The following is an 18,991-nucleotide window of genomic DNA, read 5'->3' as shown; positions in this document are numbered from 1 at the left end:
TACATTAGTACACTTTGCCTTTAAGATCTCACACCACCCTAAAGGGGAGGGTTTGTAGAGCAGAGAAACGAAATACTACTTTCGGTTGTCTTGTGAAGTTAATAAGTGACTGGAAACAACTCTTTCCTGAAGCATGTAGCCAGACTAGAAGCAGGCAGTTAGTTTGAGTGAGAACTTTACTTTGACAGACACAATGGCTATTGCTGTGTTCAAATACTCCCCAGTGGACTTCCTTTTCACTTCTGTGGGTCTGATATTCCTGCTGCTCGACATAGCTCTGGATGTGTATGCTGTTGTTGCCTTCTACTTGGAAAAGGCCTACGTGCCCCTTGGTTTCCTGCTGCTGTTCCTGGTGGGCTCGTCTGTTCTCGTCCAGGCTTTCAGCTGGCTGTGGTACAGCTACGACGACTTTGAAAAGCGGACGAAGGTTGAGAAGTGCCTGAACAAGAAAGTGCTCAAACTTCTCCATGTGCTGCAGCTGGGAATCTACTTCAGGTTGCGTAAGCCTTGTATACTTCTAATAATCCTGGTGCTTTCAAACTGCTTCAGGCTGATTTTCTGTCGTAATTTTCAGTTTGTGTGAATGTGTTTCTGTTTCAAAAAGACAGTTTCTCTCTTACGTGTGGCTCTTTATCTGAGAGCTTCACCCTCATTCATTCTGCCCTTTCACATGAACCCAGTTCTGGAAAAATGCCAAATAAATAATCTGAATGGAGTAATTGTGTGGCGCTATTATACTGTACTGTAGCCGTTCACTCTAGGCCATAATGTGGAGAAGAAAACAACATTAAGTCATCTTCTACTGATTACATCATCTGTTTCCTCTTCACATGGTGCATTTTTGTAATGGTTTGTAATGGTAGCCTCATTTGTGTGTTGTCTTACTTGGAAATAGTAGAAACTATTTGCACCAGTTTCCTTCTTTACAGTAGATAATCATTATTTTTGCTAAACTGGTTTTGTTTGAACCAAAGTGACACTGATATGTATGAAAACACCGCCAAAGAAAACAGAATTACTGTCTTTTTACATGATTCAACTAATAATAACCAGGTATTATTATGTTTTAATATATTTTCATTACAAGTAACTGAGTTTTCTATCCTTCTCCTCAGGCATGCAAGTGTCTTTGAGATGTCTGTATGCGGCAGAGACCCAAAGGACTTTGCGGTGTACCTGAGCCATGACCTCAGCATGCTGCGGCTCATAGAGACCTTCGCAGAGAGCTCGCCTCAGCTCGTGCTCATGCTCACTGTCATTATGCAGCGGGGAGAGCTCGATCCTGTGACAGGTGCAGTACCTTACTACGTTCTTCTTCACCCTTAGTTGTACCTTTTTAGAGTGCAGACAGGTTTGGTTTGTTTATATATGTATGTGTGTGTATGTGTGTGTGTGTGTGTGTGTGTGTGTTTGGAGGTGAATTTAGTTTGTGGAGTAAAAAAGATTAACAGGAACAAACTATATCTTGGGCATTTTGGATTTTAAAATGAATAAACAATGTAAAAAGGCTTCTCAAATGCGTCAGTAATGACCAAAAAAGAAAAAGGAAGCGACCTGATTATTATGTCACAAAGAACTTACCCCAATTTCCCATTAGTTCATTCGTTAGCCCCTTGATTGTGCCATTACAGTTTTTCTTGAAGTGCAATACTTAACCAAAAGTGAAAGTATTGTTTCTGAGTTTTACAGCTTTCTCACTCAAGACCAAAGCTGCATATAAAATAAAAAGGCCACTCCATTAAAGTCTTAACATGTAACATTTCTCTATTAAAATGTCTTTAAGCAGCAAAATGACCTATAAGCACTTATATATGTTGCGTACTTATATTATCCCAAATGTTTCCAACGATGTTCAAACTCAGAAATCTGTGATTTTATTCAGGTAATGGTCGTCTGTCAGTGTCGTCATATCCCCCTTGTGTGCTGTGTTTGTCTGTCAGAAAGTGACCGTTTATCCAGGTTCAAGGCGGATTTTTATGATAAACTTTTTAGATCTTGGTTGTTTTTAACTCTATATTGTAACCAGATGAAGAACAGCGTCACAGAAACACTGATGTTTAAGGTGAAGCTGCTTTATTCAGTGTTTTAATCATCAGGTTTGTTTGATCCCATGATCCAACGCCACTTCACGTCATCAGACCTGCGACTTTTGTTATTGTTTTGATGTGAGAGACCCACCAGCGGCATAAAATACATATATGAACATATATGAAGAATACATGTAGTTCATTCATTCATTCATTCATTTTAATGACTACTTATTCTTCTCCTCCTCAGTGTTAAAGGCCGTCGGCTCAGCCTCAGCCATCGCCATCAGCGTGACCATGTACCACCGCTCGTTGCGCTCCTTCCTGCCCGACAAGAAGCTGCAGGTGATGACGTCATCGGTGGTCTACTTTCTCTGGAACTTGTTTCTCCTCTCGTCTCGCCTCACCGCCCTCGCCCTTTTCGCCTCCGTGCTGCCCTGCTTCATCGTCACCCACTTCCTCTGCTCTTGGATACTTTTATTCTTCTTCGTCTGGCGATGCAAGACTGACTTCATGGAGAGCCGTTTTGGAGAATGGCTTTACCGAGCCACCGTAGGCCTCATTTGGTATTTCAACTGGTTTAATGTGGTCGAGGGGAAGACGAGGTACAGGACTGTGCTCTATCATGGGTACATACTGCTCGATATGTTCCTCCTCTGCAGTTTGTGGTACTGGATGATGAGTACAGACCCACCTTATTATAAAATTCCGCACTTGTATGCTATAATCATTGCTGTCGGTGTCTTTGCGGTTTATATTCTCGGCCTCTTTTGTAAAATGATATATTATCAGTGCTACCATCCAAATCTTGCCAAGGAGGAGTTGAAAGGGGACACAATAGATCAGGAACCAATCAGTAAAGAAACACAAGCTTTAGATGTGCCGGACTTTCCTGTGCTCATGCTTCGCTCTCAAATAGAGACGGACTCGATGACAGATGTTACAGATCGCAGCGGCGCGCCCGCACCCGAGAGAAAACCCTGCAACAAGAGAATGAGGAAGTTGGCCGAGAACTTCTACTCCTGACCTGCATCACTTGACATCCACCGGACATGGAAGTTAGAAAGAGTCACACACCACATCATCCTCATTAATTAAGATCACACGGTCGTGTCAATCACGTGTTAACCACAGATACAACCTCAAGACTTGACTTTAAGTGACGATTGCATTACCTGGTGCTGCTGTGTACAAAAGCACATAAAGCTGCCAATCATTATTTAATCTGTTTTCCTGTTAAAGGATCGGTTCACAATGTTAAATGTATAATACTAAATACTTAAATGGCGATATGTACACTGAAATATTGTTTTTAAAGATCAGTTCTCAATGCTGTACCAGTATAAGATGTCTTTCTATGCAAACATATATTAATTAATTTAAAGCAGTGAAGTTGCAGATTGTAACCAACTGAATACAGCTAGGCCTTCCAAGTGTGTACGAGAAACTACGGCCCTATCGAGGACCAGTGTTAACATAATAGCTCATTGTAAGGTGACAAAAACACTACGATCCTTTTACTCGGGTGATTATACGCTAATGAAAACAGACCTATAAGTATTATATTCTATTTCTGGATAGAAAATGTTACACACTGGACCTTAAAGGGAAAATTATTGGTGGGGATGGTGAATGAGCTTTATTTTTAAAAAAGCAAGGTGCTCTCCAGCTTTATTCAAAATGTTAAATGGACCCTCACAAAATAAACCTGCAAAGCCCCTCCACAAATATCCCAAAACAATATTAAGTTTATTATCAAACGTGTATGATGAATTAAAAGTTGTTTACAATTTAAAGTTTAAATCATTGAGATTTTCATTAAATTAAACCTTATTATTGTATATAGTATGCCAGAGTTATTTAATGTATTTAAATTAATTATATATATATATTGTAGTTTTTATTGGTAGTGGCGACAGTCAGGTTGCCTACCTATGATAATGTATGAATGTAATCCAGCATTATTGTTTGTAATTGTATGTCACTGTTAGAATCACTGTTTGTTGATTGTCATCAGACTGTATCAGAGCTGTTTTATCTGCTCTTTCACAGTAAAAGCATTGAACTGGTTTGTACATAGACAGGTATTGTATTAGATTAATTTATCCTTTAACAGCTGCACTGAAGTGCAGTGACATTCCTTGTTTATATTGATACCAAATGTTTATTTTAATATAATGTAATTTCTTTTTTCTTTTACAGTAATAAATAAGCAGAAACTTGAGTTTGAAACTTCTTTTTAAATTTATTTACACTGTATTGAGTCTTAGGTACACAGGGAAACCTTACAGGGCTGTGTCGAGGTCCCAGACAGCTACTGTGGGGAAAATAGTGATTACTGTAATTAAATTAGCATCGATTATGATGTGTTCAGTTTATAGGATCACATTCAGACTTTCTACATGACCCTATGTGGCCTCACAGGTCCTTGAAAATGAGATGAAATACAAAAAAATAACAGCATCTAAAACAACAGTATTTGGCATTGGAAAGAAAAAGAGGACACGTAGAAGAATATAGCCCCTTAAACATTGCATGGCCTTTTTTTTTTTTTTTTTCGACAGCCATGGTATACTTAAAAACTACAAAACAAATATGACATGCAGACAGAGAGAGAAATAAACAGAAAACACATTCAATAAGCAGAAAGATTGCATACAGTCTCTCTATTTTCTCTAACGTGTGTCGGGACTGAGATTCGCTCATTTCTCGAACAATCAAAAGCGACACTTTGTTAAACATCCCTTTCACTTGAGTAATCCGATCTGCATTAAAAATACTATGTGTTGTAGATTGTGATTGTCTCTAAGCGATACGAAGCTTTTCACAGCAACAGAATAAATGCAATCTCCTTTTCAAAAGGAAGCAAAAAAGAATCTTAACACAAACCAGACGTGAATGTTGAAAATGAGACTGAATGTATCGTCACTCCCATTTGAGATATCTACAGTTTGAAAATTTATCTCATAGCAAAGCAACTGTTAGCCATCTTAAGCCCTTTTTAAAAAAAAAAAAAAAAAAAAACACGGAGCAATTTACATGAACATTTTCTCCCAAAAAGGATATATATGGTTTTCTAGGAGACCTTTCAAATACAGTGCAGACAGGACAATCAAATCAAAAATAGTCTAGTAACAAAACAATAAAAGTCTCGACGGCACTTAAAAAAAAAAGTAAGTTAACACTTTGGATAATATAACAATGCAGTGATAAATGTATCAAACAAAAATCTTACATATTTCCCTTTGAGATTATGCATACAGATGATGGTTAAAGGCACAATATAAATATGCACAGTCACTCGAGACACACAAACAAATTACACAGAAATACACATTCTTAACGGTCAAAGCTGCTTGTGTGTAAATAAGAAATCTTCTTCAGGCTCAGTATTGTTCAGTCGTAATCTCGTAACAGACCAGGAGGAAGTCGAACCCCACCCCCCCTCCCCTCCCCTCCCCTCCACTTCCTGTTTCTCTTGCCGCCTACAGATGAAAAAAAAAAATCCCTTAAAGACAGTTAATGAGCAAAGTAGAAACGTATTGCACCGTCATCATCCAACCAGGTTGTCATGTGGCTGAGCGATGAAGTAATTGTGGGACTGCAGTTGTCTGACATAACTAATATTCCCCAGGGTTTTAATAAAAGCTGAGGCTGTTAGTTAATTCACTGATTAATCAGTTTTGACAATTGTTTTAGTTATTCTTTTAAGCAAAAGTAAAAAAGAAATCACTTATACTGATGAGAATATTATTATTCCTCTATGATGGTAAATTGAATATCTTTGGGTTTTGGAGTTTTGATCAGACATAAGTTAAAGACGTTATCTAATGGAATAATCAATATTCTGCATATTAAGCAGTAATAATAATTGTTAGTTGCAGCTCTAGTTTTAGGTCACTAATACAATGAATGTCAGTTCTATCAGATTCAACATGTTGAATAATGTCTGTAATTTACTTTTTGGTAAATGACCTTTTTGTCAGTCAGTCACATTTAAAAAAAAAAAAAGAAAAACTATTCTGATTGTGTAGCAACATGTAGAAATAACAAAAGGTAATTCTACACCACCATATTATCGTCTTTGTCCTGGTATATTGTCCTCCCACAATTCAAAGCGTTGTTTGTGAATAATGTGATGAGATGCTACAACTCAGGAAACTTTCAAAATGAAACCTCTTGAGTGAACTGTGATCCTGCTGACAATGTATCAGCTGAGTCAGAGGCTGAGAGGTGTGAGCGTGGATGGATTATGGGACAATAGGCCCCCTGGGGACAGAGCGGCCCTCCTACACAGGAGCAACACAACCAGGACTGACATCCTGCAGGTGAACCAGAGCTCGCTGCTGTTGGACCTTCAGTGTTTAGTTCACACTGGGAGGGTACAGCGGCTTAGACTAACCCTTCCTGCCACAACCGATCAGCACTAGTTAGGTTTCCATCCTGTATCCTGAGCTCTTATCTGCAGTCGGGTTTCCATTCAAACGTAACGCCAATGTTAACCAAATTTACAGAAAATTGGCAAAAGTAAATGCGAATGAATGTGTGTTTCTGTCCACTGCTGTTACGCAAATATTAGGAGTTGAGTGCACAGCAGGAGTTAAACAGCTGCTAGCCCTAAAACAGCCCTATTTTTTAATCTGAAGTCTGTCTAATCAACAGGTTTAAATGGTTTATGGAGCCTAGAGTAGGAGCTTTTTCTCAACCCATAAGGGATTCCTTCCTTCAAATTCACCACATTTGGAGATACGAGCCCCAAGGACCCAAATCCGTATTACATACTAATCCTGAGCAGGTTTTTAGTAAATAGCATCAACCACAGTACGCAGACTAAACATGCTCAATTTCTGAATTTGTGTTACGCTGATTGAAACTATCCTTGAAATGAAGGAACCGACTCACAGCTTGAAAGAAATAAATCAAGATAAACTGAGATTGTTGGTGAAACAGCTCCAGAGAACAAACAACAAATATTTTATTAAGATTTAAAAGAATTTATCTATTTGTGTTCAACTTTCTTTGACCTTCGCTCTTGTTAGTATAAAGCAGTTTAGTACGTTTATATTTTTTTTGTATACCAACTGCTAAAACATTATACTATGACAGAGTATCGTATGGATTTGGGACAGTGAAGTGCAACTCTACTACAAAACTCTCATCGTCATTTCTGAAGTTGATGTTCAGTGTGTCCAGCTCCGCGTACGATCTTCACTGAGTCATATAGAAAGGCCGGTCCAGGTCTGTCATAAGTTTGACTGGAACCTCTGACTCTCAGCACATAGTTACTGACCACACACACACACACACACACACACACACACACACACACACACACACACACACACACACACACACACACACACACACACACACACACACACACACACACACACACACACACACACACAGTGGAGAGGTTAAGACAGCTGACTGATGGTGTGGGTTGGTCAGGTCAGGAGAGGAGAGGAGGTCATGACCGAGGTACACATCTTTTTTTTAACCACATCTAGTACCTTCTGATAAATAGTTGAATGGCTACATGGGAGGGAAATTAAAAAAATTAGAATGGGATTATTTCATACTGCCAAATGATGCTTTCAAGTCTTTGAATGAGTGCAAAACAACCCAGAAAATAGATTCTTTTAAAACAAATTAGCTTTGATATTCTGTCATTTACAACAGAACCTAAATAAAAAGCCATAGCAAAAAAAAAAAAAAGAGCGCCAATAAACAACAATGGCCCTTTGGTTGTTCAGAGAGAGAAATAAAAAGTAGAGGGATTGTTTCTGTTCCTAAAATAAAGAAAATGAGATAAAAGGTCAAAGAGGAAAAAGAAATATGGATGTCTTCCCTTCTGTGTCCTAATCAGTGCCAGTTTCAGCCGTGGTGAGGTTAGCTGCCGTAGAGGAGGGAGTGCTGGGTGTGAGGAACCTTAATTCAGCCGAATGATGCATCCAGTCTGTTTCTCACAGTCAGCTCCGACCCAAAGTCCGCCTCAGTACATTACCATCACACAGTGAGTCTCTAGTCGTCAGTGAGGGCAGATTGGTGTTTCTAATATGCGAGCGCGTGTCGTTTGGGGGGGGTTCGTGGAGGATATTTTTTTCTCACGCAATGTCACTCCACAAACCAACAGGACGACGACTACATTTTTCCCTTTTAGTGTGCGACAATCAACGCCGCCTCCTTTACAAGAAGTCCAGTTCCAGCGCTTGGTGGAGGGACACGAGGTCACCGTGAGTGGAGATCCGCCAGAAAGGCATATTGTGCTACGGAGAGAGAGAGAGAGAGAGAGAGAGAGAGAGAGAGAGAGAGAGAAAAAAAAAAAATTTTAGACACAACACTTAATGTATAGTCAAACCGACAGCTGGTGAAGCAAAGTGACAAAACAAGAGCTTGATATAAATTAAATTTTCATTTAATTACTCTTATTTAACAGAACATATCTGAGATGTTTGAAACCAGGATAGTAAAAAGAGGTAAAAGTTTGTTTAGCAGCCAAACAGAAGCACCACACTGGACTGGATTGCAGCAGTAAACTTTAAAAGATCCATATATACACAAATAATCTGCTTTAAACACTAACTTGTGTCCGATATATATATATATATTTTTCAATGAGCACAGAGAAACTTTCCACTTTCAGCAGTTGAAAGTCAAACTCTGCACATGCATCATTCAGCACAGTGAAACTCAAACATCGAACAGTAGGAACAACAAACATATGAGTGGAGGAGGACTTTAAGGAGTTTAAGTTCTTTCAGAGATGGCTTTATGATTTATTAAACTTGCGTACGCTCACATCTCGATGTGTAAGCTCCTTCGTCTGATGTGGATGCCTCTTAAAACAAACAAAGCGGGGAGTATTAAGCCAAGTCTCTGTTTGAGTAAACTACCTACAGACTGACACACGACAGCGCCAAATAAGGCAGGGAGTAAGTTTAAGTTTACCTGTTTTGCTGCAAACTCCTCGTCTCGACCGTCACCTATAACCACGTAAGTCACTTTCTTCCCAAAGCGAGAGACGATCCTCTCGAAGCAACTTTCTTTCCCTGCGTGAAAGGAAACCACAGGGGAAATAATACCTTAGATTGAGCAGCACAGAACCCCAAAAGCAGCATCTTAATGTAATTTCCTCGTCCGTCACTGTAGAGAAGAATTAATTGTACTTCTCATATGTACCTATTTTTGTGGCACTGTAGATGTTCTCGATGGGGAAAACGTCTCCCAGGCCGTACAGCAGCACTTTAGCCAGAGCTGGAACCAGCTGAGTGGTGGTGACCAACACATTCATACATTTCCCCCTGTTGGTGGGATGTCACACACACACACACACATAAATATGTGCCTCAAGGTGAAAAAAAAAAGCAGTTACACTTAAACTAATGCAGGACTCATGATGAATTAATGCAGGTTGTATGAATTAATTCCTGTTGTCACTATGGCACTACGTCATCATCAGATAAGGGATATTATAGGAATTGATGTACAACCAAATTATCAGGATTCCAGTTATAAATGAAATAAAATTGAATTGAATAATAAACCCAATGGTATTTTTGAGATTTACAACACAATGGACAAATAAGAGGAGGAGGATCAGATTCCACCCACTATGTTGTAATTTCAAAGATACCTTGGGTTTATCCTGGTAGAAATATGAAGATGATATCATAGAAGAAGTGAAAGATCCTAAAAAACAGTTAATGTACAAAGTAACAGTGAGTTAAGACTCCTTAAGTGATGATCTCCTGAGTTTGAACTAATCACAAAGTCACAGTGACTTGATCATTTGTTAGTGGCGAGCAACAGGAAGTCAGGATACATCCTTCTTTAAGTTATCATGAGTCATGTATTATATGATTTGTACCTTTATTATAAAGTCTAACCCACAGAGCTTTATCAGACCACAGACTTATTTACACTGTCAGTAATTTGAGCTGTTTATATGTATGTTGGGCCAGTTTAAGCTGAGTAAAACATAGAAACTGTACTGAATACACGATATACGTTGGTGAAACCAATGTTAACAATGACTGGAGTACAGCGTGTAACAAATACCAGTGAGGTGCACAGTAGCGCGCTCTACTCATCTTGCTGCTGAGGTTATGTAAAAAAATAAAAACCTGGACTGGATGAGCAGCAGAGACTTGAGCGCTGTGCTGAGCCATGCGTCCGTGACGTTCTCGATCTCAGACTGAAGCCGTAGAAGCAGCTCCCTCTTCATAGGACTCAACAGGCCTGAAACAGACAACAGAAGTGTTTAACACAAACAAACTGTTCTGTTTATTTTGGCCACTGGGCTGTTAACATTACTTTGTTTGTCGGGAAAACTCAAGATCTGGTTTGCCTAATCAAATAATAACACCCAGTCCTACTGCTCAATCAACAACAGGTCATTCAAAGCTGATACACACGACTCAAGGTGAAAAAACTTCTATACAGTCTACTTTTCAGTTTAACCAAAGTAGTGGCACAGTTGTTGTCCTTTCATTTCAATCTCTGTGTGTGAAAGACTAACCTCCAACATTCCCTTTGTAGCTATTGTAGATCTCTTTTAGCCGGCGGTAGCGAAAGGCCAGTTTCCGCATCCACTCCACTCCTCCCTGGACTCCCGTTGTGGTTCCTGATGCCCCTCCACCACTGGGACCATTAAAGCCATCCGCCAAGAAGTTGTAGTTACTAAATATTAGGAGGGAAACACAACATTTATTTGGATGTTTCCAGTCATGACTCTGAAGTGTGTAATAAGACCAATGCGTGTGTGACTGTACTGTTTAGTATGTGTTCGTTACAGGACATAAAACACACCTCAGTTCTTGTCCATTGTCGTCAGAGGCAACATCCTCAACATGGACCTGATCACATTCCTTTAAAACAAACAAAACAAAATAAAACTTGAGACAGACACTTTTACTGGCTGTGGATGTCAGCCCATTGTGTCTCCGCCCTTTTCTAACTAACTTCTGTTTCTCCAGAGCTCAGGGAGCTTGATAAGAGATCAGGAAACTCATACAGATCGTCAAAAAAATAGATTATGGGGAAGTAACCTGCTGCGACTGACAGACAGAAGTTAAAACTGGTTACACCAGTCTGAATGTATTTCACTGTACCTCCAGGTCATTGAAGAAAAGGTGAGTGTCTGCTAGCTCAAAGATCAGCTCCTCCATCTGCAAGCCCAAGTTCAGCACTGTCGCTGGGTCCTGAACAAATAAACAATAAACTCAAGTTAACTTTTTTTTACGTTGTACGCTCCAAACTTCTTCCAACTTTACTGAAACAAACCTTGCCAAACTTCTGTGCGTAGGAGCCGGTGAGCAGTGAGTGGAATATAATGATGGTCTCATCCAGATCCCACAGAAAAATACGCTAAAAACAGAAGGGGAGAATAATTATATTACTCATCTCATCAGATCATGTGATTAGATCCAGACAACATGGGTTTAGCTTTGCCTTAAACTCCAAAATGCTGCTAAGCTAATAACAGTGCAACAAGCACTTATCGGTTTGTTTGTATGTGCAGTGATAAAACAGCTGCTGGTCGGTTACCTCCAGGTCACTCTCAGCAGGCGGGGAGTTATCGGACTTCTTGGCCTTCCCTTTGGCTTTGCCAACAGAGTTCCTACGTCCAACCTCATCCTGATCTCTGGCTCCAGTGGGGAGGACCACACTGGTAGGAAGGGCCGCACCTGCTGGGAGGTTCTCCGGTGGGGACGCATCTTAGTACAAAAATGTTTGGAATTAGTACCAGAATAATACATTTTATCTGTTATGGCTCAAATAAGTACCAGGATTACAAATCCACATCCAGAGCTGCAGCCAGGTTAAATTAATGGATATAATGTGGTAATAATGGTAGAGAAAGCCATCATAAAATAATCTACCTCTAAAGTTAAACAGAAACAATATAAATCAAAGTTTTGAAATTACCTCTGGGGGGCAGTCCAGCTGAGGCGGCCTGCTCCGACTTCACAGCTGAATATCCAGCCACTCCCACACCGGCACTGTGGTCGTCGCTGCTGGGCAGCCCGGCAGGCACGTAGCTGGGAGGCAGACTGTAGTACTGAGAGAACTGACTCTGGCCCAGAGAGTTGTAGCTGCTAAATTCCTGAAGAAATAAAAAAAAAAACAACAGGAGGATCAACAGGAGAAGGGCGGTGGCAAAAGAGCAACGCGCAGAAACAATCTCCGCCTTTTAAGATCTTCTCATATGATTCACCATAACTGTGATAAAGTTAGGTTCTGTGTCAGTGAGCGAGCACCAATGTAGAAAATGTTCAATTCATCATATTAAGTTGTTTAATATGCAGTTATTCCAGTTACACAACACACTTTCTGGCTCTGAGATATCTAACTGAATCTGAGCCAACCAAGAAAACTACAATCAGACTGAACACTACTTAGCTAACGGCTTAACAGGCAGGTTGTGGCTGCTTGTGGAAGACAGATTCATTCACTGATCACCAGATTGTTCATGTGTAATCTGGCTGGATCACCCTCCTGCCACAGTGGCATTTCTTTATATCTGTGACATATTCAAGCTGTTGCAGTGTGGATTTTCTTTTGGTAATTTTAAACTTTCATGACAATGAACACACAGACAGAGTTTTGTTCTTCGTCTCTCTGAAGAACACTAATGTGCTCCTCACCTGGTGGGCCACTGTGGTGGAGGTTGTGGTGGCGGCTGTAGCTGAAGGGATGCTGGAGTACACACTGGATGTTGTGAAGCTGGAGCCTGAAGACAGAAAAAGGCTCAACTAAAAACAGCGGCAGAGGAAAATACATAAATATTTGTACTCAGAATTTGAAGTGACAAACAACAAGAGAGGGGGGAAACAGAGTTGTGCCACTGCAAGATCTCCTTTTTTTTTTTTTTTAAGTGCTTCTCTTTTGATCAGAGAGTTTGACAGCGTTATCTCGTGAGAAAGAGTGAGGTTGCAGCTTGCCTTGGCTGGGGTATGAGTAGTGCAGATGGCCTGGCTGGTTTGAGGTATATGCGGTGCTGAAGCTGAGAAACCCAGGCTGGCCACCAGAGGGAGCCTCAGGCAGCCCTGTCTCTGTTTTAATGCCTGGCCACATAGCACCTGAAGATGAAAGAGAGCAATGGAAGCAGAGAATGAAAGGAGGCGAGAGGAGTGGGTCATTGAAGATGGCGCAGAAGTTTAGAAACCAGGTCCTTCAGTCAAGATGTTGGACTTTGTGTTTAAGCAGAGATTAAAAAGCAAAAAAATCAATTCCACAGCGCCAAAGCACAGTAAGGCCTCTAAAGCGAAGTGACAAAAAGGTGTGCTGCTGGGTATTTTAGTGAGCAGAAATAAATGAGGCTGTTAGAGAAGGAGTGGGGAACTAACCAAAGGGCGGGAGGCCGTAGGTCTGGCCTGTCTGAGGGAAGGCCGAGTACACAGTGGACTGGGCCAGAGGAGGAAAGGCCACCTGGCTGGTGTACGACGTCACTGCTGGGCTGAAAGAGAGAGAGAGAGAACAAGAGGATCAGTACTTGAATCAAATCTGGGGAAATACCTGCAGGTGTAAAACTAGAGATCTACAATTAGACACCCAAACCTTTCCTGGACACAAAAAACTGTATTTATCCCCAATTTTTTTCCCTGGCAGAAGTGGGAAGTGACAAAGCACAAATACTTAGTTACTGTATTTCAGTAGTTTTGTCAGGCATCTGTACTTTACTTTAGTACTTATTTTTCTCTTTACTTTTGCCGCCTACATTTTAACACATACATCTGTACTTTCTACTGATTACTTTCTCAAAACAGGCTCCTTAAATTAGTTTCAATGCATTATAGGGGAATTATTGATTATTGCTTTGCACAGAAAGAGTCAGTGGAAATGACCTTCCAGTGAAACCAGGAGGGTACCAAGACTACTTTCTGTTTTACTTTTGTACATTTTACCTGCACTTTCTTACTCCTACTTAAGTAAAGAAGTTGAATCAGCACTTTCACTGGAGTCTTATTTTTACAGAAGTATCTGTACTTTTACTTGAGTAAAGAGGAGGAAATAAGTTGCAAAAAAACAACAACTTGCAACTTTAATTGCACTTCATGTAGCTGTTAATATGCAGGGTTGTTCCAGGCTAAACCAGCACCTGTTTGCACCTGGAGTAACTGAGGAACACTGGAATAATATATGGGAAAGTCAGCCTGAGACCTTCGTCTTCAAGAGTTCTGTTAGAGGAACATAAGACGGTATTTTGTGATGCCAAAGTTGAAATTTATACAAAAAGGCTGTCAGGAACAAACCCAGTGCTGGAGACCTTAATGTGCTAAACAAGTCTGATCACACAAGAGATGAGGCCAACTCTCACTCTTCAGCAGCACTTTGTTTCAATAATGCATCATACTTGGTGTGTTTTTATCCCAAGTTTGTGTAGTTTAAAACTTAAAGTAGAAAGTGTTGTTTCTGCACAGACACAGTCTCCAAGATTAGTGCACGCACACTTAGATGGATTTTACTTGCATGAGTGAAATGATGGCACACCGGAGCACTGCATTAGACATCACATTTCACATATTCACATTTGTTCTGTGCAGCATACTCACTTGTTTCCTTGATACACCTGTTGGGTGTATTCGGATGTGGCTGTTGTGTCTGTGGCTGTCAAAACAAAAGACAACAAAGCTTCAGTTTGACATACAAGAGGAACTATTTTCTTTTCAGCCCTTTAATATGCATTGTTTAGAGTCAGCATTTCTGTTCATACCAGAATGTCCATACGAGTTCATGGAGTCACCGCACACTTGAGATGCTGCCCTTCTGTCTGCGTCCGACTGCTCCTGATCACCTGCAATCAAACGCAGATTATATATCATTATATTATGTTATTATATTTTCCAGGAACGCTTCTGAGTGCTGGCACATCTATGTTCTACCCACCTGGATCAAGTTGGGCTGTGGAGAGGGCAGAGTAAGAGCTTTCCTGCTCTGATGAACCTAACACAGCAGCTGGACTCCCATCGTCACCTAAATTACTGGAAGAGCATAAAGAATTCATTATAATTACAGACGTTCTGCTGGCAAAAACACAGAATCACATAAAAAAAACAAGCCGAAGTAGAAAAAGTCTTTATTAAACAAAAGAAAACCACTATGAGCAAAAGGTTTTTAACATGTATTAAATTAATAAATATTCAAAACTCAATATTTGCTCTCATCAGAATGTGTAAGCAGCAATTTAAAAGATTTAGAAGATCAGAAATAGATTTAAAAATCACTGAAGACCAACCTTGATTCTTTCTCCAGTCCACCGTCTATCTCAAGCTTGGCCTTCTTTGTCTGTGCACACAAAAAGAAGTTTATAGAAAAGGTTGTGAGCATACTGTCAGTAGGGCGGTACAGTTGTTTAAAATTGCAATATCCAGATCACAGAAGCTGCAATTCATTGGCAAAGGTGAAATGTGGGACTAAACAGCATTATAATAAAGAGCTGTAGAGATTCCCTGGCCTACAACTCTTAGTTCTCCAGATGAAAGAAAACCCCACAAAAATGTCACATCATTATGAGTGATGAAAATTGCGATGCTCATTCCAACTTACTGTGATTAATATTGAAACCATGATATGATTTAAACCCTAATTTTAATGACTGTGATATACATCTTTTTCTTCTCAATAACCAAGAAAGGCAAATGAAAATAAAAATAAGAAAGCCACGGTCCTAATCTGCCTATGAAAGGTGAATACAAAAAGGACTCAAACACTACTTTCAAACACAGGTCCTGCAGAAGTTTAAGGGTTCTTTCATGATGCAGAACACATATTTGCTCTATAGCATTAAAAATAAACTATACATCAGTACATCAGGGTTTTAATCTACAATATTTTGGCTGATCAACAGTCAAACAACCAATGGGTAATCTACTCAATTTATAATGTATGTACCTTTCCATCAATCAAGTCAGCTCCTCATTTCAACAGCACAATCAATCTCACATATTCAGCTACGCTCATGTTTCCTTAATTAGATCCTTTAACCCTAAAATACCAATAATCTGTTCAACTCTGTTCAATTAAAACCTGCAGCAACGACCTGAACGTGAGATCTGAGATGCATAAGATCCTGAATGATCAAATATCTGCATGAATCCCACAAATACAATGAAAGTGCTGAAATTATTTAACGTTTCATCTCAAAACCAATTTATAAACAGAGTTATTTTTATTCAAACTTCCCCGCCGCCGCCGTCACCCCCCCTCCCTCCCTCTCGCTCTGTGTTGGCGTCATTGTGGGTAGACTCACCGGCAGCTCAGGCAGCTCCTGCGAGTCATCCATCTCTGCAGCAGAGCGACCCGACATGTCTGCGCGCACAGCCTACTCTCTGTACCTGGAGAGCGCGTCCGGACCCTGCTTTAACACAACCACAGGAGCAAAAAAACACACAGGCACAGAATGAATGACCGGGGGGGTTTCACCTTATGTAGTTTCCCGCTGCGTGACTCTCCCCTCCCCTTGTCCCATAAATGCTAACCGATGCATCCCTCTCTTGCCTCTATCGCGAAGGAGGGGGTGGGGGGGGGATCAGCAGGGTGGTGGCGGGCGATGGAGGAACTGGGGCACCCTGGTCTAATCTCCAGCACGAGACCTGCAGGTGAGGCACGTGTGACACTGACGTTGCCCAATGTTCCCACCACGTTTGTGTTTACTGGGGGGATTAAGGAAGCGTGCCACCTTACATGTGACCTAACCTTCATTGAACGAAAACATATTCTCCAGAAGCATTAGGTGCTCAAGTGCAAGCTGTCGTATCAATAGAAGCCCCGGGGCGGATAAGATCTAACCTCATTTTGTGCACTGCTCGCTCAACTGGCCTTTCCTATGAGCTGGAGAGGTGGAAGATTTATCTAACTGACATAACACAAACACAGAGAGAGAAAATAGGTCAGGCTGCAAATTCTATACCGCACGAATGTGTCAGGTAGTCGTTAACGGTGGGCGACACGTTCACGGTCACACACACAAAAAGAAAGAAAAAAAAGAGTGCCACTTGAATTGGTCGACACATATGGAGGCTTAGGTAAGATTTATGTGAGTGAACTCAAAAAATGTGTTACATCGGAAGGAAAATAAGGCCACCGGATGATAAATTACACACTTTAAATATTTGGACCACAGCCTACATAAAGTTTCTTGCTAATTCATCAAACCAGACTTTCCAGTTTATATATATTCTACATGCTGCTTATAATCTGGCTGATTTAACAGACTTTAATTCATCGAAGCCGCTGTCCGTCCTGCCGTTGCCACCGGTAACGGAGCCGCTCACAGTCCCCTCTCTCCCTCTGCCAGCGTCACAACACTCGGGTTGAATAGCGCTACCTGAGGAACAGCATCGCCCTGATATAGGATCCTTTCGGGAGTCTCTGCTTCAAGTGATTGCCGTCTCTTCCCCAGAAGGTGAAGGATCACGTCTAGGGGACACCATAGACCAGGGAAAACCCGTTAAGCTGAGGCCCTTTGGGGCACGAATACTGTGTTGGGAGTTGATTTGGAGGAGATTCTCATCTAATTGACAAAAATTAATTTAGAAACCACCTTGTGTTTGACGGGTTGCATAATTCCCTAGAAATAAACATGTAATTTGTTACTGATTAAAAAGGGAAATAGACGATATTCAGAGACACTTTAGAGTTTATTTTCTCCTTCAGGGAACTGTTCAGGTGTTAATGACTAGAAATACTGGCTGAGATCCATTTCAACCTAAGGTAAATATTAATTTAACTTTGATTTGTTGAATTGCTTTTTTGACTGCAAACAAATGAGTGGAAATACTCTATGTTAGAGGTTAAGGTTTTTGGCTATAAATAATACCATAAAAAGCCTTTTCAAACAACCTTTCTAACAATTTTTAGTGTCATCTTTTTTCTTTTCTAGGAAACCAAAAGGTCTTAATATGAGTTAGTTATCCAACCGGAGGCAGGGCTGTACTATATGCTGAAAAACATCAGAGACTTCTTTATTTTATATTAGAACTGACTGTTTGCAGATACTTATTGATCTCTGGTGCAGACAGATGAAGCTGACTGTATTTTCTAGTTATGCAACCTTTCACTTGATGTTATTGATTGACCAAAACAAAAAACTGTGCCTGGTCAGTGATTGGTAATCATTACACAGTCTGATCGAACAGCACACTGAACACTTTCTCTCCAGGTCAACTCCAAATGTTAGTCGACTCCCATTAACGTTAGCTGAATCCAGCAAATAACCCCAGCCGTGGACACTTTGCTATGAAGGTGAAGTCTGACATGCGGCTAATTCCTGGAAAACTGTAGCTCCTTCAGCTAAAACAAGCTACTAAAACCACAAAGCGGCTGAAATATAATCCGCACACAACACACACGAAGGTAGATATACGCACATTATCGAACAGCGACTGATAACAGCGACTATCACCAACTATAACACACATTAACGAGGCGGACCGCGCCAGCATTTAGACGCCACCGTGACAGCTTCCCAACAGGGACGTTAGCTTCCACCGTTAGCCGACACAAACACACATATATATATATAATAAACACTGAGTCTGACTAACTTATCCGTAGTTTCCATGTGGTTAAATAACAAAGATGGCCGAGAGTTATTTAGTTTGGCCCGGGCATTAAAAGTTTTTTGGTTTTTTTTTTTAGTTCCAGAAATTAGCCGGCCCCCAGCAGCCATTGGAGTGGGTATTGAAACGGCATCGTGTGAGAGCATCTCCCTCCCGCTGCACCAAACCGCCGAACTGCACCGAAACCCGCAACACAAAACCTCCGGACACCCCGAGATGGTGAAAACCAGTCTTACCATTGAAGGAGTGACCGAGAAACGCTTTTATTTAAAGCGCCTTCAGGTGAATCCACTGTGTCAAGCTTTGTCTGTTGTTAGGGAGCACTATTTCGCAGGAAGTTGTCGTTGCTGGGCCTACTGCGCATGTGCGGTGCGTTTGTTTTACAGGGGTCGTTTGGCG

General features: G+C 40.7%; 2 protein-coding genes across 4 annotated transcripts; one reads left to right on the top strand and one right to left on the bottom strand.

Annotated features, from left to right (window-relative positions):
* The first annotated feature begins 37 nt into the window (after positions 1 to 37).
* Positions 38 to 4,251, top strand: LOC127358187 (XK-related protein 8). The gene is made up of 3 exons (XM_051391105.1): positions 38 to 495; positions 1,116 to 1,291; positions 2,278 to 4,251. Exons 1-3 carry the CDS (start codon positions 194 to 196, stop codon positions 3,051 to 3,053), a joined length of 1,254 nt encoding a protein of 417 aa, XP_051247065.1. The 5' UTR covers positions 38 to 193; the 3' UTR covers positions 3,054 to 4,251.
* A 1-nt stretch (position 4,252) lies between these two features.
* Positions 4,253 to 18,950, bottom strand: eya3 (EYA transcriptional coactivator and phosphatase 3). 3 transcript variants are annotated; one of them, XM_051391100.1, is made up of 19 exons: positions 18,829 to 18,950; positions 16,282 to 16,386; positions 15,268 to 15,317; positions 14,919 to 15,013; positions 14,746 to 14,826; positions 14,585 to 14,639; positions 13,379 to 13,488; positions 12,974 to 13,111; positions 12,677 to 12,762; positions 11,958 to 12,135; positions 11,577 to 11,746; positions 11,313 to 11,396; positions 11,141 to 11,230; positions 10,839 to 10,897; positions 10,549 to 10,709; positions 10,154 to 10,268; positions 9,210 to 9,331; positions 8,979 to 9,079; positions 4,253 to 8,296 (listed from the first exon to the last, which is right to left on the bottom strand). In XM_051391100.1, the coding sequence occupies exons 2-19, from the start codon at positions 16,336 to 16,338 to the stop codon at positions 8,216 to 8,218; spliced, it is 1,833 nt and encodes a 610-aa protein (XP_051247060.1). In that variant the 5' UTR covers positions 16,339 to 16,386; positions 18,829 to 18,950; the 3' UTR covers positions 4,253 to 8,215. The 3 variants fall into 3 exon arrangements, with proteins under 3 accessions (XP_051247060.1, XP_051247057.1, XP_051247061.1); XM_051391097.1 differs by having other exon boundaries at positions 16,282 to 16,389; positions 18,829 to 18,939; XM_051391101.1 differs by lacking the exon at positions 12,974 to 13,111 and having other exon boundaries at positions 16,282 to 16,389; positions 18,829 to 18,939.
* Between the last annotated feature and the right edge of the window lie 41 nt (positions 18,951 to 18,991).

This window comes from Dicentrarchus labrax, unplaced genomic scaffold (assembly GCF_905237075.1).
Source record: "Dicentrarchus labrax unplaced genomic scaffold, dlabrax2021, whole genome shotgun sequence".
Taxonomy (NCBI): Eukaryota; Metazoa; Chordata; class Actinopteri; family Moronidae; genus Dicentrarchus; species Dicentrarchus labrax.
Note: the sequence above shows the minus strand (reverse complement) of the source record. Positions and strands in the feature narration are given on the sequence as shown.